This window comes from Aulonocara sp. 'chitande type north' Nkhata Bay, linkage group LG14 (assembly GCF_057382095.1).
Source record: "Aulonocara sp. 'chitande type north' Nkhata Bay isolate Kocher_YH1m ecotype deep benthic linkage group LG14, A_spYH_male_GT1.1, whole genome shotgun sequence".
Lineage (NCBI taxonomy): Eukaryota > Metazoa > Chordata > Actinopteri > Cichliformes > Cichlidae > Aulonocara > Aulonocara sp. 'chitande type north' Nkhata Bay.
Window position 1 is genome coordinate 42,112,429 of NC_141357.1, and position 22,605 is coordinate 42,135,033.

Consider the following 22,605-nt stretch of genomic DNA (forward strand, 5'->3'; position numbering starts at 1 on the left):
GAAGGAAAGCTTGCAGCAGAACTGGAGGTCACGATGAGCGGCTGCTACCTGATGTAAGGGGAATGTTTTCACTCCTTTTCCTGGGATGTTGGTGCAGCGGTCTTCAGGCCTGATTTGTTCTGTTCTCTATTTGTTTTCTTGCCCTTCATCGTAGACGCTGTGACCCAAACTAAGAAGAAGATTGCAGCGTGAAGGTTTCCGTGATTTTCCTGCTCAGCGTCCCGAGCAGCGAGCTGATCCGGGACTACAGGGAGTGCTGACGTCCCCTGCGGTTTTAATCCCATCTGAGCGAAGCTGCAGTTTTTAAAATGCTGTTTTCTTCTGACTCGGCAGACCTGCTGAAAGTCCCGCTTTAAAGCAGCCGGTGTTATTTCCACGGGAGGGGGTGTTGGCGCCCGCTCCCCTTCAGGAACAGTTTTTTTTCGCCGAGCTCTTCCTGAGCGCCGCTTAAAGGAACGCAAAATCCAATTAGAGAGCCCGTGAAAGGCTCTGCACAGACTCACCGTAATCATGTTTTCTTCACCCATCAGTAATTCAGCGACCGTTGCCGGTTTCTGTGGTTACACTGCGAACACGATTCACGGCACAAACAAAGGCCTGAGTCAGCGTTAAGCTGATAGCTCTGCTTTTACTCCGAAGACGAGGAGTGAAAGTGGCGGAGAATGGGCGTCCCCACCAGGCCGGGAATTCAAACGTCGCTTCTGATACCAGCCAGGTTTTTTTCTTTTTTTTGAAACTTCTGCCAGTGTCTGAACAGATTGGATCAAAGTCCCAGAGTGTGACCTTCACAGGCTCTTTGATGGCCTCTAACAGCTTTGTGAGCTGAGCTTCGATCTGCTGACACTGAGATGTTGCATTGATGTGCTGGTCGACACTGACAAACACTGATGAAGGTTGTCTTAGAACTAGGGCTGCCACAAACGATTATTCTGATAGTCGACTAGTCACCGATTAATTTTGCGATTAGTCACTAATCAGATCATCATCCATTGGACCAGCAGCATCTGCTCTTATATAACTATCATTAGCTTACAGCTTTAAGTCTTTAAGGTGCTAACTAAAAATATAGACAAGATGATAGTTTATTAAATTTTAATGAAATTTGCAGATTGTTTCGGTAAAGTTTAATAAACTCCTTGCTATCTAAAATATAACAGGACACCGGAGTAAACTCTCGAGCATCTCACACTTCTGATAATCAGCTGTCTGCTTGACGTTTATTCAGCTGTGTAAAAACTATAACTTTAATCTCAGCCAAACAGATTTACTCAGGAACAAATAAAATACTGAAAAAAGCCAAACAATAACATTTGTAAGTTCTCTAAGTGACTTATATATCATGTTTAACCTGAGTAGCGAAAGACGCGATTTGCCGGGAGTCCGTGTTCTCACGGCTCTAGTGACCTAGCCCCCGGCTAACTATCGAGCTAGTGGGTAACAGATGTCTCCGAAAACGTCGGAGCGCTTTTGAAAATATGCGGTGTCCTGATAAACTGAGCAGATATTTGAGGTTTACACAGCTACATTCTCGCCTGAAAATATGTTAAACGTTTATTTTGTGACCCAGAAAGAATAATAAGAGTAATATTAAAACTAACTAGCTGCCGCCATTGTTGGAAACTGAGTTGGGCTGCGCTATGAATTCTGGGACACAGCTTCTTCTTCTTCTTCTTCGGGGTTTAACGGCAGCTGGCATCCTTGTACATGCAGTGCTGCCATCTTCTGTTTCAGTCCGTTATTACACTCTTAAATCCTGCTACTTATTCCTGCGTCTTTTGTGATCTTACAAAGCTTCAAACGACGTGTCGACTATTAAATCAGTCGTCGACGATTTTGATGGTCGACGTAATCGTGACTAGTCGACTAATCGTGGCAGCCCTACTTAGAACCAACAAAGACTCCAACCATTCCTACACTCGCGCTTTTCCCAGGATTGATGAGAAGCATCGGCGCTGTAACAGCAGAATGTAGGCAGTGTAGCATCAGCCATGCTCTCCTGTGAGGTTTGGAAAGCAACAGCTGCTTAATTTTGCCAAGTTGACCGTTGCACTGCGTCATCAAGATGACGGATGAATGTGCTGCAACACTTAGATGGGTAAAAAGCGTCAAGCTGTCGGGGAGGGCTTTAGCAAAAGGACCGTAATTAAGTTTGTCTTTATTGAAACACTAAAAATTCATTGGTCAGGTTCAGAATAAAGATTAAATACACGTGTGTCACAGTCTGGCAGAGGTAGACTGTATTTGTTGTGAAAACAGGACTCAAATGCAAACCGAAACAATGTGAAACGCCACGTGGATGAACAGAAAACGAGCAGTTTATTAAGGCTGGCAAAATAAATACAAACAAAGGGCATGGGTGAAACTAAACAATAACCGAAACTGGGGGAACTAAAACTAAAACATGAAAAAACCTTAAACCTGGCGTGGATACCTGGGGACGTGAACAGACAGACGACCTGACGAGGAATGACTGAAAACACACGGACCAAATCCACACAGGAGGATATCGAGGGAAATGCAAACAGCTGACACGCATGAACACAACAACGTCACAACGGGAGAGTAAAACTAAACACAGGAACACAGGACCTCTTCAAAATAAAACAGGAAACATAATGAGGGGGTTGGAAACACAAGGGGAAACTACCAAGCAAATGAACTTAGATAAGCTAATGGACGTAAACATAAACCATAAACATCAGAATTAATTAAAACTCAAAACGCTGAGTCAAAAGACCCAGGATCGTGACAACGTCACTAACGCTGACAGAGATGGCCCCGCCCCAGGAATCGAGGGAAACTGAGACGCATCAGCAGCTGAAGCTAAACATCCTTATTGCAGACTTGGATGCAAAAAAAATCTGATTGGCTGTTTTGGTCTCCAATCAGCTCGAAATGATGAAATGCAATATCCCAGAATGCATTTCGTCCAAAACTCTAACGAGGCAGTGGCGGAGGCTGAAGAAAGCATACGTATGCTTTCTTCAGCCTCCGCCACCTCCTCCCCCACCAAGAACTTCGTCTTCAGCCAGCATCGCCTCACTCAAAAGGCGATGGAAAAAGGTGCTTCGACTTTGAATTTTGACTTACGAAAGACCCTCTGGAAGTCAGGGTTCCACTATATTACTCTTTCTGGGTCACAAAATAAACTTTTAAGATGTTTTCATGTGAGAATGTTTCTGTGTAAACTTCAAATATCTGCTCGATTCATCAGGACATCACATATTTGCACAAGTGCTCTAACGTTTTCGGAGATGCCTGTTACCCAGCATCACCGTGTTTTTTTCTGTGGAACACGACAGCAAATACTAAACACACGAGTCTGCACGATCAGTGCGGACTCCTGAGACCACTGATGCTTTTTACAGGGCGGGTCTCGTTTTTCCAAGACTCTGTCTAGTCTTTATAGCATAACTACATTTTCCACGTGTACTAACACCTTGTAGAGGATATACAAATTCTATTTTCCAAAAGTAAAAGGACTTTCTACTAGTGTCTTAAGCTGGTAGAGGAGGAGGGATAATCTGGCTCCTCTGTTCCCCCCCTCGGGGAGGACTGATGCATTATGGTTATTCTGTTTGCATCGAGCATGATGCGTATCATCGGGTGGAAAACCAGTCCAGCTGGTTCTTTGTGCACTGATTCCGAGTTCATGGAAAACAAAACAGTATGAAAGACTCAAAGAGTCGCAGCTTCACCTGGAAGGAGACGCTTTGGAGCGCCGGAGTGATGCTAGCTTCCCTGAATTATTCCAGGCAAAGCTGTGGGATTTTGAGAAATGTTCAGATCATGAAGTCCAAACACAACCTCTGAGCCGGCGAGTCTGGATGCTCTGTCTTCTACATTAATGAGAAGAACTTTGACTTCTGTCTGTGAAGGTTCTCAGTCATCCAGGTCATCGTGGTCAAAGGAGCTTGCAAAGAAAAGCGCCTGGACTTCTTCTCGGATGAGAGGTGAAACGTCTTCAAGCAACTTAAAGAAGTCCAGACGCTTTTCTCTGCAAACTTCTGTGAAATCAAAGCGAGTGCTGGATCATCTCTGTAGGTTCCCAGTCATCCCAGTCATGGTCTGAAGTCTGACGTACTTAAAAAAAGAAACACCTGACTTCCTTTAAGTCTGACGTTTCAAAGTTAAGACGTCTCCTGCATGAGGTGAAATCCAGCTACACTTGAGAAGCCCAGAGTCTGTGATGGAGGACGGTGCAGAGCGTGAGCAGAGAGGGCAACGTGTCTGCACCAGAGATCAGATGCTTTTCACAGACTTTTTACAGCAGTTCAGACGATTCACATGAATCCAGGTCCTTTCAAGAGTGTCCAAATACTTTTGGGCTCGCTGGTGTCCTCGGGCGTCTGCTTGGTTCTGAGTGATGAGCAGCGATGTACTGGCTACTGTCGCTCTTGGATGTGGAGTTTTTCAGGCCTGTCAGCAGCACCGAGATGAAGCTCGTGTTCAGGTGTTTGTACCTCAGGTCATGTGTTTGAGTACGGAGGCTGTGAGGGGACAAAAGAGCAGACTTCACATCCAGAACAGACAGACAGGCGTTATATAAGCTGCAGTGAACTCCATCCGAGCTGAATGGAGATGATTCACTGGCATTATTTAATTACACACACACACACACACACACACACACACACACACACACACAATGACATCAACCTCTACAGAGAGATATAACACACACTCCTGTCTCCTGTCTCCTAGCAACCCACTCCCCCCTCTCTCCCCCTCTGTGTGCGTCATCAATTAAAGAGAACAGAGCCGGATGAGAGACACTGACAGAGAGTGAGACAGGGAGAGAGAGAGAGACAGCCCCCGAGTGGGTCCCGAGGAAGGAAACAGTTGGAAACCTTTGGTTTCCTGTAGGACAGCAGGACCGTGAGACCGCGGAGCCTCCGAGGACAGACCGGAAGACGCTCCCACCCTCCGCTGACACTGAGACAGACCCGCTGCCGCGCCTCCTTTGTGACCCGCGGTGGGAGAAATCCATCCTCAGAAGCTGCTGGAGCTCGCCGCTCGCGTGGGGTCGGCTGTTTGAGGTCGACTCGGATAAGTGTCGGTGTGACGCACGTTTCCATGGTTACACTCACTCGGGCTCATGTGCGGGCCCACGCTTGTCTGAAGCCATCACACTCGCCAACATCTAGCTTTTAGGAAAGTCCCTCTTTGTGTTGTTTCTGATTGAACCGTCAAAGGTCAAAGGTCGTATCAGGGGGGGCTGGGGGGGCTGTTCCTTCAGGATACTTACAAAAGTTGCCTTTGATGTAAGCGTAGGCCACGTAAAAGCGTCTGTGTGAAACCACGAGACGTGTGCGACTGCAGGCCTGCACATTCAGGTGCTCTTTAGGCCTCGCACTGAGCGGTTCTGCTGTCGGAGCTTTTGGCGAGCGGGCGGTGGATCCGTCCGAGACACTGAGGAACGCTGCAAGCTCGCACTGCAGTCACAGCGAAGCCCCGCTCGTTAATCTTCCCCTGCTTTCTGCTCCTTGACTCAAACGGGACATCGTTTCAAAATGAACTTCGTGTTTTATTTATTAAGACATGAAACCAGCGGCTGAGTCTATAAAGTCATCAGCAAAGAGTTCACTGAGCTCGGAGATCAGCTGGTGCAGAGCCTCGTTTGGCGTAGACGTCAGTACAGTCAGACTATGAAGGAGTCGCCCTCTACGAGCGCTCCAGTCGGTTGATGCTGAAACAGGACGGCGGCTCTGAGGTGTGTCGGCCCTCGGGGCCCCCACCAACCTGCTCAACATATGCTTCATTGCCCTGAAACATTCCTGTGATTCACAACAGTAAAGACACCCTGTAAAAACATCATATTTCACTGGAGGGTGACGAAAACCAAAGCGCTCAATGAAGTCAAACTACTCAAAAAGGAAAGAGTGCAGTGAAACCTTCAAACTTCAGCCCCCCCAGGGGCGGCCGCGCCCCCGCAGGCCTGAAGGGAAACATTTACTCAGCACAAACAACACGAAGCTCCACTTTGTGGGATTTCTTACAAAGTGCAGGGGGGTGAGGGTGGAGGAGGGGCGAGGGGGGCGTCTGCATAGTTTTGGTCAGAGTTCAGATCAGCTGTAAACTGTGGTTCAGACCATCATCATCATCATCCTCACGCCTTCAGCACAGCTTCACTGCTAACACGCTAACAGTTAGCACCACACACGGTGGTTTCCATGGCGCCCATAAGCAGTATGTGAGCTGGTGTTGTGGTGAAAACGGAGCGCAGCTGTTTGAGTTTATGTCTCTGCCCTGGTCCGGGATCAGCGCTCGCTTCTCCCTGCAGGGTGGAGCGCCGTGCTGTTTGTGCTTCTGCCACACAATGAGCGAGGGGGTGGAGGTGCAGTCGGCGTGGGGGAGGAGGGAGAAGGGGGCCGAGGGTAAACAGAGGAAGTGCAGATTTATTTGATCACAGTTAACTGTCTCCTCATGCTGAGCCCCGCTCTGCTCTCAGTTTACTGCACGAGCTGCACGTTTCTCATATTTATTCATCTGTCGCTGCACAAACACAGAGTCCTTCGCAGGGACAGTCCACGCTCATCGCCAACGCCAGTCTGTGATGGTCTGAGAGCCGAGGACAGCAGCTGCCCGGCGGTGCTGGCTCTGCTTCGTCCTGTTTCTGGGTTCACGCTCCTCCACCTGGCTCCTTCTCCGTGATGGAGCAGTAGCCTGCACGTGTGGACAACACGTCGAGCTGCTGAGCGTGGATGTTTTAATGAAGGTGGCAGTTATCGGCCATGTCCCTGCGATTCCTCCGGGTTCTCTGATGAGTCTTTGTTTTCATTGAGGACCATTATTCTTAAATTGTTCCATCTCCATTTCAAAATCATCAGCTGTTGTCAGTGCTGCTACGCCTGCGGCCTGTTTTGGCCTCCACACCAACACCTTTGAGACACTTCAACATGAGCTGATATTTATTTGTGCAGCCCGACTCCTGACAGGCTCATGTAAACGCCACCAGATTTCGCCAGCTTCCAGTTTGGATTCAGGAGACAGACACTATCTCTACTTTCAAGATCAGGCTTCAAACTTTCCTTTTTGCTAAAGCATATAGTTAGGGCTGGACCAGGTGACCCTGAACCCTCCCTTAGTTATGCTGCAATAGACGTAGGCTGCCGGGGATTCCCATGATGCATTGAGTTTTTCCTTTCCAGACACCTTTCTCACTCACTATGTATTAACAGACCTCTCTGCATTGAATCATATCTGTTATTAACCTCTGTCTCTCTTCCACAGCATGTCTTTATCCCGTCTTCCTTCTCTCACCCCAACCAATCACAGCAGATGGCCCCGCCCCTCCCTGAGCCTGGTTCTGCCGGAGGTTTCTTCCTGTTAAAAGGGAGTTTTTCCTTCCCACTGTTGCCAAAGTGCTTGCTCATAGGGGGTCATATGATTGTTGGGTTTTTCTCTGTATCTATGAAGCGCCTTGAGGCGACTTTTGTTGTGATTTGGTGCTATATAAATAAAATTGAATTGAATCAAAGCCCACTGATCAATAACCATGAGTCCCATTCACAGAGAGTTGGGGAAAGGCTGCAATCACAGCATTTGGTGACAGATGTACCCTTAGGCCCCCTCCTCGATTCAGAGATGGTCTTTCCCTCCTTTCACTCAGTGCTGCTGGTTTCAGGGCGAACAGATGAGCAGAATCAGCCTTTTGGGATTCATGTCTGTGAAGGTTCTCGGTCATCCAGGTCATCGTAGTCAAAGGAGATCGAAGCTTCTTCAGTTCAGGACTGAAGAAGCTTCTCGGATGAGAGGCGAAACGTCTTCAAGCAACTTAAAGAAGTCCAGACGCTTTTCTTTAAAAGCTCCTTTGACTTTTGGGATTTCCTTACCTGGATGATTGAGCGTGCATCAGGACATCAGCTGTTTTTGTTCAGATTAAGTCAAATAAATCAGCCTTTTAGTGATCTTAGTGTAGAAACTGAGTTTACCTGTGGGTGTAGCGTGGACACGCGTGTGATTCACTGAGTCCCACCTGTTTTCTGTGTGTGCACCTGTTGGTTCAACAGGTTCCTCTTACATTTGTAATGAAAGCCATCCTTGAAACCCAAAGACAGGCTCCAGCGACAAACGTGTTCGTCACAGTTATCCTCGGTTCACGTCTGTGTGCAGCGTGACTGCAGGTCAGCTGTAACCCCACCCTGTCAGACCCAGCAGTGCTTCCTACGTCGATGCTGCAGCTGAGCCAGGCTGAGAGGCTCTGTTTTAATAAAGGTTGATGATCATTTGGCAGCGTTTCCAGAAGCTCTGCTCTGTGTTTCCGCCCCGCAGATTCAATTTTCTCGGCTGTTTTTCTTATGTATGCGTCAGGGTGCACGTCTCTGACTGCCTGCCTCTCTCTCCACAGATGTCCAGCTATAAGCGAGCAACCCTGGAGGAGGAGGAGGTGTCCGACGTGCCGGCTGAGGCGGCCTCGTCTCCTGACAGAGTGGAGGTCAGTGAACGCGGCAAACACGTCACATCTACAGGAAATTCATTTTATTTGTAAAGCTCAGATCGCAGCGTCAGGCGCGTCACGGCGAGGTCGCGACCTCTCAGCCTTACAGAGAGCAGCTCTGAGCGACAGTGGAAACCACTTTAAGCCTTTTAACTGGTCCCAGGTGAAGTCCCAGACCCAGTGGCATCAACCCCCTGCATGCAGGCCTTTGCGGGGTCAGACTGAAAACCCAACAGGGGCCCCGCAGTGTGAGTCCACCACCAACAAAGAGAGGAGCAGCAGGAGGTCTGGAGCTCCGCCACCAAGGCTGCTGGGGAACATTTTGGCAGCGAGGGGAGGACAGAGCGTTCAGACACAAACTTCTGGCCCCACGTCTGCAACCTCTTAATCCATCAGGCCTGTGCTGCACCGCACAGGCTTACAGTTACGTCACAGCGCAACCACGCACTAAACAAGCAGGATGTCTGAAATCACAGAACTGTTCAGGAGAACTGCTGCAAACATGAAAACCCAGCGTCTCAGACGAAAGCTGAGTATCAGTGTGAAGCAGCTCTCAGGCAGCTCTGTGACGTTCTCCAGGAACGGTTCTCCAGGAACGGTTCTCCAGGAACGGTTCTCCAGGCTTCCTGAAGGACATTCAAAGCTGTTCTTTGCATGTTTCTGCGTTTGTTCTGTGCTCTGTCAGGATGATCCCACACGGCTTCAGTGGTGCTGAGGTCCACCATCATGTGCTGGGCAGCATTTCCATCACCATGAAGCTGGTCCTCTGCTAACCAGACACAGCCCAGGCTCATCTGCTGAGGTCACACAGGTCAGAGTTCATGTTGCTGTGAAAATGGTCAGGCACGAGGACGGGACTGCGAATGAGTGAAAAACATCTGACGAGTACTTTTTCAGCGAGCCAGAGAAGAACCTACAGGAGAGTCTGACTACTGGCAAGCAAACGATTCAAGACTTCTGCACACGCTGAGCACTTATAAATCAGTTTAAAATGAGGATGTGTTAGAAGGTGGAGACGGTGTGGCCTCATCGTCCGTCACTATCAGGACCTTAATTACTGTGGATGTGAATTTATTTTCGGCTGACATTTCGTCGTCATTACACTGTTTCAGCGCTCCTGGCTCTGATAGCTCTCTGATATTGAATGAGAAGAAATCGTGCTGCTCCACAGCCATGCTTCACGGGCCAGTTTGCTGACACTCTTGCCGCCTTTCTTTCTGGCACTGTTAGCAACTTAGGTGTTCTCTTTGACAGCTCCTTTAAGTTTGACAGCAACTATCCTCTGTAGTTAAATCTAGTTTCTACCAACTGCATCAAATCTCCAAGGCCAAGCACTACATACCAGAGAAGGACCTCGAGAAACTTCTGTGACCTCTAGATTAGACGACTGTAATCCCGTTACTTTGGTCTCCGCCCTTCTTATAGATCGCAGCTTGTCCACAACACTGCCGGACGCCTTCTGACTGGAACCACAAGGTTTGCCTCTGTCAGCCCAGTCCTTGCTCACCTGCACTGCCTCCCTGTCAAATACCGAATTGAGTTTGAAATTCTGTGGCTTACCTTTAAAATCATAAACAATACTGCGCCGTGCTACCTCACTGAACTCCCTCCATATACCCCTGGCAGAGCCCTAAGGTCATCAGGACAGTTACTCTCGGTTCAGCCTGGATCCTGGTAAAGACCAGAGGTGCTTTTGCCCGGCAGCCTCGAGCCTCCGGAACAATCTTCCTGCTGTTCGCGCCTCTGACTCCATCTACTCATTTAAATCTCAGTTAGAAACTCACCTGTTTGACTGAGCGTTTTCAGTTCGTTAGTGCACTTCCCCCATGTTTCACCCTCATGTTACTTATCTTCTACTAATGTCCCACTGCATTTACCTTATATTTATGAATACCCTGTAATTTTATCTTCTAAACGAATGTTTTACTTCTTATTTTGTCTGTACCTTTGGTTTTAAATGTGCTATAGAAATAAAGCTGTATTGTATGTAACCAAGAGGTTACACAATAATTAAAAAATAGCAAATAAATCACAGAGTGCATCAAACTATTTGGGGCATGAAACGGGAAACAGACTCTGCGTTTGTGGACATTTGATCTGCAGCCTTGGTTTGTGTCTTGATGCATTCTCAATCATCCAGGTGAGTAATTACACGATGTGAACCAGCCTGAGGTCAGGCTGACCTGCTCCGTGTGCTCGAGCAGCCGCTAGGACACGCTGCAGCTCTCTGATTACTGTGCTGCGCTTCCACAGCAGCACAAAGAAAACACTTTCAGTACTTGAAGCTTCTGAAGTTGAAGGTGCTGAAGTGAACTTCATAGCAGCTCCAGTACGATCCTACAGGTGGCGTCGCTCATCCCTGTGTCCACATACATCCATGTATAATCCCAGTAAATGGTAAACAGACTTTTTCCTGATGCGTGCATTGCATTGTGGGACATTATCCCGACACTGTGACATGCACACCTTGTGGTCAGCGCTCTAACTTCACCACAGCTCATCGAGATTTGAAGACAGTTTTCCTAAATGTGGATTTGAGCTTAAATATGACCATTACCTGGATCATGGATGGATGACACCGTCTTTGTGTCTCAGGTGGGCTTCAGGAAGGGTGGTGTGGACATCCTGGGGAGGAGGACTCAGCTGGAGGTCCTGCTCTCAGTCCTGCTGCTGGCCGCCCTCCTGGCTCTACTGGCCTGCCTGGTGGTCCTGGGACTCGGCTTCAGCTCAGGTGATGGATCCCTCCTTCACTCCTCTACCTCCTTTTTCCTATAGTTCTTGCCTCCTTTCCTTCCCTCTTTCGGTGACCGTCTCTTTCGGTTCTTGCTTCCTTGGTGTTGGCTTCTGTTGCTGCTCCTCCTTAACCTTCACACCTTTGCCTTTCCATCTCTACGTCCTCCTTTCCTTCCCGATGCCCTTCTGTCCACCTCAGCCTTTCCTTTTTTCCTGTCTCCGCCTTTCCTCTCTTTCCTCCTCACCCGCGTTATGGATCGTCCCCATGCCTCCTCCTTTCTTTTGTTTCTTTGTCTCCATCTCTTTGCTTTTCCATTCTCCTTCCTTTCTGTATCTTTATCTTTTCTGCCTCCATAATAACCTTCATGACGTCCTCCCGTCCTCTCATAATTACAACTCTTTTCTTTGACCTTGACTTTTTTTCTCACCCATGATGCTCTGCAGACAGTGGGCGTGGCCTGTGCCTGTCGGAGGCCTGTGTCACTGTGGCCAGTCAGATCGTGGAGGCGATGGACCGCAGCGCCGACCCCTGCCAGGACTTCTACCAGTTTGCCTGCGGAGGCTGGATGAGGAAGAACCCACTGCCTGACGGACGCTCGCGCTGGTCCACCTTCAACAGCATCTGGGAGCAGAACCAGGCGCTGCTCAAACACCTGCTGGGTACGCCGGCGGGCGGAGAGATGCGTGCAGAGATCATTAACTAGCTAATGGTCTCGCTGCTGGCTTCACCCTGTTAACACTGTGAAACTTTACTGTTAAAGACGAGCACACGGCCAGCTTTCTAAACGCGGACTTTTTAGTTTACAAAGTTTGTTTTCGTTCTTTAGAGAACGGGACGTTTAACGGCAGCAGCGAAGCAGAGAGGAAGACTCAGTCCTACTACCTGTCCTGCCTCAACACCCAGAGGATCGAAGAGCTCGGAGCTCAGCCTCTCATAGACCTCATCACCAAGGTACAGCCGGTCACCATGGCAACCGCATCACTCAGGCAAATTTGCTCCAAGTGTTTAAGGTTGGAGACAGAAGTGAGTTTGGAGGGTTTTTGTCCTGCAGAATGAAACGCAGGAGAAACGAGAGACTAACGAGGAAACATTATTGTTTTCATCTCTTTACTGTAAAATGACCCTCAGGATCTTTGTGGTTGGTGGTGAAAATCCTTTTTCATTCATACAATACTGAGGATATTTTGTATGTTATCATAACAAATTACCACAACGGTTTAATTTTGTGTTGTGACCACAGTCAAGCTGCTTAATCAAATGATCCCAAAGTAAAGGACGTGGAGCGAAGTCCACACTCGGGAACGTTGTTGTTCCATTTATTGCACATTCATCGTTGTAGCTCAGAAGCTTCCCAAATCAAAACAAAGCACAGAAATCTGCACGATTCAACACAAAGTAAAAGCAAACGTGTTATTCCATCGAAACTTCATGAACACTATAAACATGATTGTTGGACCAATCAGCGTGTTCTCGCTCTGCTACGACTTCAAACTTCCTGTTTGATCAGTTACAATAAAATTTATTATTATAAAATAATAGAACTGCAGGTATTACAGTAGTTTCACCTGGACCCTTTATCACAGGACTGTAGCAGCATCTTTGTGTTAAACTTTGTAATATTTGTTTAAAATCTTTAGTTGGTTTTATTCCAGTTTTTTTTAAAAAACATTTCTTTTAAGCTTTTATTTTGAAGTAATCCTGTGCTTCCTTCCTGTGGGATGTTTCCTAATTGGAGTAAAATGAATCCTGGATGGAAACTTTATATGTAGCAAAATCAATAATAAAGTATCATCAGCGTACAGGGTTAGGATTCAGTCTGTAAACACACGGAAGTGATAACGTCAGTGTTACGTTTTATTTATACGCTTTCATTTGTTTTTCCACTGTCACCGAGTCCAGCTCAAAGAGGGAGCACCTGATAGTTGGGTTTCCTTTGCTGTCATCACTTTATCATCTACAGCACGTGGAACTTTAGGTTTGCCATCACTATACTTACAGGAAATGGGATTTTGGATGACAGTGTTCTGTTTAGCATCCGTGGATTTCCACGTTTCTGCTTTGTTATTCCAGTAAATGTGAACTGTGTGCAGATTGGAGGCTGGAACATGACGGGCCCCTGGGACAAAGACAACTTCATGGATGTTCTGAAGGTGGTCTCCGGTCCGTACCGAGGTCAGCCGTTCTTCAGCGTCGGAGTCAGCGCCGATCCCAAAAACTCCAACAGCAACGTCATTCAGGTGAAGCAGAAACACCTGGTGACACATTCAGCCGATGAGCCACTGAATGAACATCTGTCTCAGTTTCCTCTTTAACTTAAACTATTTCATACTATTTCATACTAGAATACTTATGCTTCAAGCTTCTGCAGACGTGTTTGCTTTTTGTATTTGTCTGCGACAGCAGAAAGAGAAGCTTTCAAATGACTTCTGTGCTGTCACAGAGTCACCGTGTCGATCTCTTCTGCAGGTGGACCAATCAGGGCTCTTTCTGCCATCCAGGGACTATTACCTTAACAAGACAGCCAATGAGAAGGTAAGAATGCCTGGAGCGGTGTACCTCTTCCAGTGACATGCTGACTTTATTGAAGCTTAAATAGAATAAACCTGACTTCTTCCAGGTGTTGGTGGCGTACCTGGACTACATGGTGGAGCTGGGGATGCTGCTGGGGGGCGAGAGGAGCTCCACTCAGGCTCAGATGCAGCAGATTATGGACTTTGAGACAGGGCTTGCCAACATCACCGTCCCACAGGACCAGCGGCGAGACGAAGAGAAGATCTACCACAAGGTCACCATCGCGGAGCTGCAGGTGAGGCTGGCGTCCTGATTGGTTTCTGTGTCTGGTTACATCACAGGCCACTGTTACTGAAGGAACCTAGTGATGTTTGGCAAACATCTGAAAGACGTGAGGGTTCAGAGCCTCTCCTCCCACATTCTAGGTTGTTTCCTCTGAGGCTGGACAGGAAGTGAATCTTCACCTGTGTCCATCTGGCTCGTCACCGTTTCTGTTTTGAGCCGAGAGCTGTCGTCGTTTGAGTCACGAGGTCTGAGTCTACGTAGAGTCGCAGATGTGAACGGAGGCTTCACTTTGTATTGTGTTTGATTCGCTGTCATGTTGTGAAACGGCGTCACATGTGCAGAATTCACTGTCAGAAAAATGTTTGCTGGAAATATTCAAAAAGTCACCGAAAGTCAAAGAGCTTCAGAGACGCGTCGAGCAGACGCAGCCTGACAGAATCAACATGAAAGCAGTTGGACAAAAGGTCAGAGGTCACGGGTGGTGGCTGTCAGGGATGATGGAGACAAACGGACGGCCAATGTTCATCGGTCTTTATCAGCGTGACGCTTGTGTGCGTCCTCTTTCCTGCTGCTAACTGGGTTTGGGTTCATTTCTCTGATCTCAGGTCAGATTACAGCGTTTGTTCTGCAGCGCTCAGACCGTGCGTTTGTGTTTTCTCCTCGCGTTCCTCTGACGCGTCCTCCTGCCACAGTAATTCAGCAGATGTGTTTCATCGTCGGCGTTGTGGCTCTGATGTCGTGGCGGCGCAGCCTGTCTGCTGCAGCTCTCTGTCCTCCAGGGCTGCAGATGCTTCAGGGGTCCCCATGGCTACCGTTGCCATGAGTCGTTGCTATGTGACTGCACCTCTGAGAGAGGGAGGGAGGTTAGATAACAGGTTATTATATAAACATGGTTGATGTGAAGATGGAGGAGACCTCAGCAGTCTGGACTCTTCCTCCTCACATTCATTTTAATTCTTTTATTTATTGTTTCAGATGCTTTGATTTTGCTTATTGAAGCATCTAAATTTATATTTTTTGCACATTTTTTAATAGTTCTGTGAAAATGAGACTCCCGAGAAGCTGATATATTTCCTGCAGAACAAAAGAACAAACTCTGCAGGCTGTACAGTACTGTGCAAAAGTCTTGAGTCAATGTAAATAGGCAGAGTGATTTATTGAAACATGAAATATAGCACATGAGACAAAAACAGAGTTTGTGCATTTCTAATGAGCTGAAACTGAACGTTTGGTGTGAGCAGCTCTCTGTGACCATCTTCAGTTCTCCAGGTTTCTTCTTTGGATGTTTCTGCCTTCTGTTCCCTGTCAGGATGAGCCCACACTGCTTCAGTGATGCTGAGGTCCGGCTCTGGGCAGGCCCATCCCTGACCCACAGAAATGAAGCTGCAGCCAATCAGAAGCTTTCCTGTATTCGTGATGGCACTTTTCTCAGTTCATAAGTCATTGTTTTTAACAAAGATCTCCAACACCACCGACTGACACGCAGCCCAAACCACGACTGAGCCTCCTCCGTGTTTCACAGACTCTGTGTACTCAGTGAGTGTGCACAGGCCTGGCTGCTGCGTGTAGGTAACACAGGAAAGAAGGTGAAACTGCTGATTTGTGATCTGTTTATGTCAGAGATGCATCCGTGTTCCACCCATGCATTGCAGTATTGTGGGGGTCTAGAGGCCCACTGCTCTGCTGTAGCAGGGTGAAAGGCGGGGTACACCTGGCCCCGTCCTCAGCCCGTTGCACAGTAACGCAGACGCAGAAACCTGTTGGTGTCCACGCCTACGGCCAGTGTGGGAATGTCACGTAGCCTCACACAGGACGGACAAACCCAATGACCTCAGCCGGCTGGTGGATTCAGACCCTGGACCCTGTTGCTGTGAGGACCGCTGCTCCGCTGTACACAACCCTATGGTGAAGTCATGTTGTTTAGGGCTGTGGAAACTTTACATGGGCTTTGCTGATCGGAGAGCAAAACGTGTCAAAGCTGTGAGCTGCTGCTTTCTGTGCCATTGTCTTAAAAAAGCCTCCACTCATTCACTGTGGTGTGTTTCCTCCCCGCAGAGTCTCCACACTTCAGTTTTTGACTTTCTGACTGTTTGAAGCTGAAGCAAAGCAGACAGCAGGGATTAGCTTTCCATCTCTGCATCTCCCCCCCGGGTGGTGCAGTCTGCTCCCACACTGAGGATTACTGCTGACAGGCAGGCAGCCCTGTTAAAAGCCCCACTGCTCTTTCTCACAGACAAACAGGAGCTGCTAAGTTTGAGATGCGCATGAAGTCAGAGCCACTTTGCCTGTTCGCGAGTCAGTATTTGTGGAACGTGACTCCAAATTATTTGTGCAAAATTCGCCTGTTTTTCATACCGCAAATTTAAAATATTTGCTAATTTTTTAGATTTTATTTTTGCGACTAAGTAGTAAGTTGTAAATCGAAATGGTATTGTTTGGGGTGTTTGGGGTGGTAGCTTGGGTTATACCTGGTCTCTAACCCCGGCAAACACAGAGGGCTCGAGTGTAAGGCCTTTATATGCAGAGCAAACTGACAGTGTATCTACACCGTGTGCAAGCAATCACACACGTGTACATACGTGTGAATGCAGATGTGCCTGCTGGTCTGTCAGACTCTTTAAACACACTCTGATGTCTCTGCTCGCTCTTCGTGGTTATGTTTTTTTATTCTTTCTGGACGTTAGCGTCTCCTCTGGGATTCTCTGTTTTACTTCCCTCCTTTGTTCTTTTCCCAACACTGTTATCCTCCTGACTGGCTTCACCTCCTTGTCCTTCTTCAGATGCTCCTTTGTCTCATTTTCCCCGTTGATTGGTTCATTGCTGGGGTCAGTTTTATTGTGATGTGATGTGTGTCTCTGCCTTTCCAGCTGCTGGCTCCAGCCATCGACTGGTTGGACTACTTGTCGTCCTCTCTGTCTCCTCTGGAGCTAAACGACACCGAACCTGTCGTCCTGTATGCCAAAGAGTACCTGCAGCAGGTGTCGGAGCTCATCAACAAGACAGACCGCAGGTCAGCCGCTATTCACTGCCCCACCCCCACAGCGGTAACACACAGGTCTTATTGACATGAATTGTCAGACTGTGCTGCTCTCATGAATGAAGTGCAGGTTTGAGCAGCTCCGTGACTCTCACTCAGAGTGAGACTCACATCACAGACACAATTAATCATTAACCAGCCAAATTTTTGTCAGGTAAATGCATTAAAAACCTTCACCGTCTAAAGCTTAAATAGGTGAACAACAAAACAGTAGTTAAGTTGTGTGAAGTATACCCACCGCTGTGAAGCCGGACATTTGAGCACAGGTGTCTGTGGGGACTGACCCACTGCTGCAGCCTGAGAAGTGAGAGGGTTAACTTAAGAAATATGCACAGATAAAAAAGCCAAATCACACTCCAGCTAAAGATGCGGAGCTTAGTAACTGTGAAACAGAAACTAGGATGAGTACGATTTCTAAAGGAATAACTTCTCGAGTTCATTTTTAAAGAATGAACATCAAAAAATAATCAAACACTTATGTCTGTGTTTACGTGCATCTGGTAACACTCCTGTCAGCCCAAACACTATAAGCAGAACAACACTGACTGCTGAGTTCTGAAAGTTCTAAATTAAACCTGTACAAACTTCTTATTCACCAACATGTCCCACAGTGACGTAGTCCCTGGCATCCATCCTTCCCTGCTTGCTCTGCCCTGCTTGCTCTGCCCTGCTTGCCCTGCCCTGCTTATCCTACCTCTGCTTGCCCTGCCCTGCTTATCCTACCTCTGCTTGCCCTGCCCTGCTTATCCTACCTCTGCTTCCCTGCCCTGCTTATCCTACCTCTGCTTGCCCTGCCCTGCTTGCTCTTCCCCTGCTTCCCTGCCCTACCCCTGCTTGCCCTTCCCTGTTTGCCCTACCCCTGCTTCTCATGCCCTGCTTGCCCAGCCCTGCCCTGCTTGCTCTGCTCTTGCCCTGCTTATTAAATCTGCCTGGTTGGTGTGTAATGAGAAGTGTGTGTGTCTCCAGTCTGCTGAACAACTACATGATGTGGACATTGGTTCAGAAGAGTGTCGCCAGTCTGGACCAACGCTTCGAGAATGCTCAGGACAAACTGCTGGAGAGTCTTTATGGGACCAAGAAGGTACAGAAGCTTGAAATACTACTGCCACTGCTGCTGATACACTCATTAGTGTTACTACTGCTGCAACTGGTAATCCTGCTAATGGACCAATGTGTGTTTGGGTTATTGTGTTTCTGACTGGGACTAACGCTTTCTTTTTCAACTCCTTAAACTGATGGTGCATTCAGCTGGTGTCAGAATAACTGGAGTTGTAAGTTGTAATATGGTGTTTGGGTTCCAACCAGTCGGTGCCCTTCAAGTAGAGTGACCTCAGTTAGCTAGAATATTGTTTATTTCAAGGAATGCTTAAAACAACCCGGAAACAGCGATCAGTGTGTTGTTTAAACATTCTGACATTCTGATAAAATACTGTGCATCGTGTTTAAAATTCATGTTGTTTTAATAACAACTTAGACACACACGAACACAATAAACTCAGAGCTGGTCTGATCATTACTAAGGTCATGTCTGAAACCATTCACTCATCCTGTGGGATACAGTTTTGTTTGTTTTTTTACAGTTTTTTTACTCACTGTTTTTTACTGGAAAGTACTTGGTCAGCCATGTTGTTTTTAAAGTACTCTATAAATAAAGTTGGATTGAATTGGTTAGCTCACGCTTAGTTTCATGTGTTATGCCAAGGAAGGAAGTGATACCTTAGTTAGAGCCAACTGGTTCAATCATTCAGGACTGGTTTCAACAAGCAGCTGCTTCTTTATGCTAATACCAATCTGTAGCAGGTTAACTGCTTCTAACTGGTTGTAGACTCACCTGCTCTGGTCTAACTGGGCCTAGGAGTTTGTAACTGCATGTGTTTTATCGTAGTCCTGTACGCCGCGCTGGCAGACCTGCATTGGGAACACTGACGACACCCTGGGCTTTGCGCTGGGAGCGCTGTTCGTCAAGGCAACTTTTGACAAACAAAGCAAAGAGATTGTGAGTCACTGAGCCGGCCCTGCCTTCGGAAACTTCGTCATGAGGTCAGATTGAGGTCTGGTTAGTTTGAGCTCACTCGCTCATCTCTTACAGGCTGAAAAGATGATCAACGCCATCCGGTCAGCGTTCAAAGAAGCGCTAGACCAACTCAGCTGGATGGACGACCAGACGAGACAGGCTGCAAAGGACAAGGTCCACACAGACACACAAACACAGCGCATACGCAACTTAAAGTTTGTACCCTTGGGGTTTTGAAATGTAGGAGACAGAAAATGTTGGTGGTGGTTAGGTTTACAGACGGGTTAGGCTACCTTAGTTGAGCTTAAAGTGCCCGGTATCCCATAATATAACAGTTTCACTGTAAATAATATCAACAGCACCAGGAAAAGAGGCAGAAAAAGGCTGATAACTAGGAAAAGGGTTAAAGACTGATTTGTCTGTGTGCTCCTCGTTAGGCAGATGCAATCTATGACATGATCGGCTTCCCAGAATTCATCCTGGACTCCAAGGAGTTGGACGATGTTTATGACGGGGTGAGTGAACACTGCTAAACATCGCTCGGTCCTCTGCAAACCAACCGAAGTAAGTGATGGTGGCTATCCCGCCCTGGCTCCCAGAGAGCCAATCAACAGCCAGACCAGGAAACACGAGACGTCACAGGGCTTTGAAGTGGCAGCACCAAGAAGTGCTCCAAGAAAGACGACTGGTGGTAATCAGTCGTCTGCACAGCACACACTGAGGGAACACTGTGAAAGCCGTCCTAAATCCGATTTAGGACATTTGCAATTAAATGTTTCCTGCAGACTCTGAATGTCAGACTCTAGATTCACGTTTGGGTGGTGCTGTGCTGCCCCCTGCTGTTCAACTTAATGTAATCTAACAGCTTGGTTCTGTATTTCAGTATGAAGTGTCAGATGACAGCTTCTTCCAGAACATGTTGAACTTCTACAACTTCTCCTCTCGAGTGATGGCCGACCAGCTGAGGAAGACTCCCAACAAAGACCAGTAATGCACACGTGCATCAGTGCACACAGAGGTCACTAATACACGCCGACATCAGGAGGCGCAGCTACACAAATATACAGGCGCACACGTCCTCAGGGGTCGTACTCACAGTGTAACGCAGTGTAACCATCAGTTTACATTATTTATATTATTTATTTTTTATATTATTTTACCAATTTAAACCTACACATCAAAGACTTTTAGTTAACAAAATGACAGGACAAGAGCTCGCATTAAAAACAGGGGCTGATGGAGGATTTTCACTATTTTATTTATGAGCTCAGAGGTAACTGTGCGCTCAGTCTGTGGAGCTGATTATGAGACTTAAGTCACAGTTTAGTTTCTCATGTGCAGGTTTGGGAAAATGAATTGGCCGGCCCCGGTAAAGGTCAGAGGTCAGGTCTCAGAGAGAGCACACCTGTGGTTTAAACCTGACTTATTTGTAATGTGAGGTTTTAAACTGAAACAAATGCATTTCTCCCGTCGGAGTCTCGTATGAATGGTGTTACAGGAGCGCTGAAGATAAACATGAGGTTTCCCGGTCAGGGACAGTCCTCCAGGTGACACCGAGCTGACTCTGACTGGTACTGAACTACGCTGATGCTTCCGTCAATGTGTTAAACCGCGGCTGTAGGCGGGCTGTGTAAAATACCAGCTTATTCAGTATATTTGTATCATCTGTGTTTGGTACAATTCGTCGTTGATGACGAGATATCCCAGGACCAAACAGGATCGATGTACATGAGGCTGACATTGCTCCTGTTGGCGCTGATTTTTGCAAAGGGGAGAAGTTATCTTTGTAGTTGAGCGCAGAGCTAATCCTGTCATCAGATGGACTGATCATAAGGCCCACCCTGTTTTGAGCATATGTGCAGAATCGTAGTGGTTTTTATAGATCTACCAACAGATTAGCTGGTGTTTGTGCTGGAAGAGCAGCTCTGGTTCACATCACAGCTGGTCAGTAACTCGTCTTTGCTGACACTTTGCAAATACGATCCCTGAACATTTATACGGTATGGCTGGACCGCAGATTAACTCCTCTCCCTCCCCTTCCTTTCTCTCTTCCTCTCCTCCTCCTCCCAATCCTTTCCTTGTTTCCTGTCCTCCTCCAGATGGAGTATGACTCCTCCTACAGTTAATGCCTACTACATGCCCACTAAGAACGGCATCGTCTTCCCTGCTGGGATCCTGCAAGCTCCCTTCTACGCCCACGACCACCCCAAGTCTGTTTACCTCAGTATCTACCTGTCCATGCGTCTGCCTGTCTGTCTTTACATGTTCTTTTCTTCAGCTTTCACACTCTTCAGGATGCTGTTTGCTCTTATTGTTGTTGTAATGAGCTCTGCTGACTGTAGGGGGCGCTGGCAGGACTTTAGACTTTCAGTTTGTGGGTGTGGCTTAAATCATCACTGAGTTTGGGCATAAAGTTCTGATTAAGTGCTGATCCGGTCATCCGCACCATGTGTGTGTGTGTACTGTAAATATATAAAAATACTAATTATAAACTTTATAAAACGTGTTTTTTATAAAGAGCTTCCAGACCAATCGCAGCTGTTTCTGGACTCGGTGTGTGGGTAACGTTTTGACTGCTGTGTGTTTGTGTTTTCAGGGCACTGAACTTTGGTGGCATTGGGGTGGTGATGGGCCACGAGCTCACGCATGCCTTTGATGATCAGGGTGAGTTTCACTCCAGGTCATATTTGATTCACTGCACTCAGTGTGGGCGTGGCCTGTGTTTATTCTGAATTGGGGTGATTATTAACGGACGGCTGCAGTCCTGGCGGCCGACTGTCGTTCCTGTTGTGCGGCTTTGAAGTCTGATTGAAGTCGGCTGCCCGGGGCGCACATGCAGCTGACGTGTTGTGATGTAAATTCAGATTTGTCCACGTGGTCTTAAAAACAGGCAGGCGTGGGGGCGGACCCTCAGTAATTCCATAATTTACCTCAAAATGAACTAAACAAACCTAATGAGCTGGAACTAAATCATGTTTAACGGGAGCTTAAAACAGGCTCAGGCTCCAAACTGCCACAAAAACAGGAGCATGAAACATTAAACAATTGGAGAACCACAGATGGTAATCCTGATTACCTCAGGAAAGTACCAACACAGCTGCAATGTGGTCCTTGTGTCCATCAGGTCGTGAGTATGATAAAGAAGGAAACTTGAGGCCATGGTGGCAGAACTCGTCCGTGGAGGCGTTTCGCCAGCGGACCGAGTGTATGGTGGATCAGTACGGCCGCTACACCGTCAACGGAGAACACATCAACGGAAAACAGACACTCGGAGAAAACATCGCCGACAATGGGGGGCTAAAGGCCGCGTATCACGTGAGTAGGAACACAAACCGCTGCAGCAACAGGTCAACACCTCCCACTAACCCGCGTGTTGATGTTTTCCTCCTAAGGCCTATCGGTCATGGATCCAGGGAAACGGAGATGAGAAAAGACTTCCTGCTGTCAACCTGACCAATGACCAGCTTTTCTTCGTTGGATTTGCCCAGGTGAGACGCTGCAGACAAACAACGAAGCTCAGCTATTTGCTTTTTTCAGTTACAGATCTAGACCGCCAAACCTAAATGGGATTAGTTCATTCAACT

General features: G+C 47.5%; 1 protein-coding gene across 3 annotated transcripts in view; it reads left to right on the forward strand.

The window, feature by feature from the left end:
- The window catches only part of ece2b (endothelin converting enzyme 2b), a 32,960-nt gene that overhangs the window by 7,202 nt on the left and 3,153 nt on the right, over window positions 1-22,605 (forward strand). Inside the window, exons 1-18 of one of the 3 annotated variants that reach the window (XM_086262663.1) lie at window positions 7,366-8,217; window positions 8,351-8,437; window positions 11,036-11,171; window positions 11,618-11,833; window positions 12,001-12,125; window positions 13,265-13,411; window positions 13,641-13,706; window positions 13,792-13,980; window positions 16,838-16,980; window positions 17,974-18,088; window positions 18,893-19,003; window positions 19,097-19,195; window positions 19,459-19,536; window positions 19,905-20,008; window positions 21,121-21,231; window positions 21,618-21,685; window positions 22,146-22,336; window positions 22,414-22,509. In XM_086262663.1, the coding sequence (XP_086118789.1) occupies window positions 8,351-8,437; window positions 11,036-11,171; window positions 11,618-11,833; window positions 12,001-12,125; window positions 13,265-13,411; window positions 13,641-13,706; window positions 13,792-13,980; window positions 16,838-16,980; window positions 17,974-18,088; window positions 18,893-19,003; window positions 19,097-19,195; window positions 19,459-19,536; window positions 19,905-20,008; window positions 21,121-21,231; window positions 21,618-21,685; window positions 22,146-22,336; window positions 22,414-22,509 (2,082 nt within the window). In that variant the 5' untranslated portion in view covers window positions 7,366-8,217. Of the gene's footprint in view, window positions 1-7,365; window positions 8,218-8,350; window positions 8,438-11,035; window positions 11,172-11,617; window positions 11,834-12,000; window positions 12,126-13,264; window positions 13,412-13,640; window positions 13,707-13,791; window positions 13,981-16,837; window positions 16,981-17,973; window positions 18,089-18,892; window positions 19,004-19,096; window positions 19,196-19,458; window positions 19,537-19,904; window positions 20,009-21,120; window positions 21,232-21,617; window positions 21,686-22,145; window positions 22,337-22,413; window positions 22,510-22,605 lie in introns of those variants that run through there. The other 2 variants (XM_086262662.1, XM_086262664.1) reach the window with 2 other exon arrangements.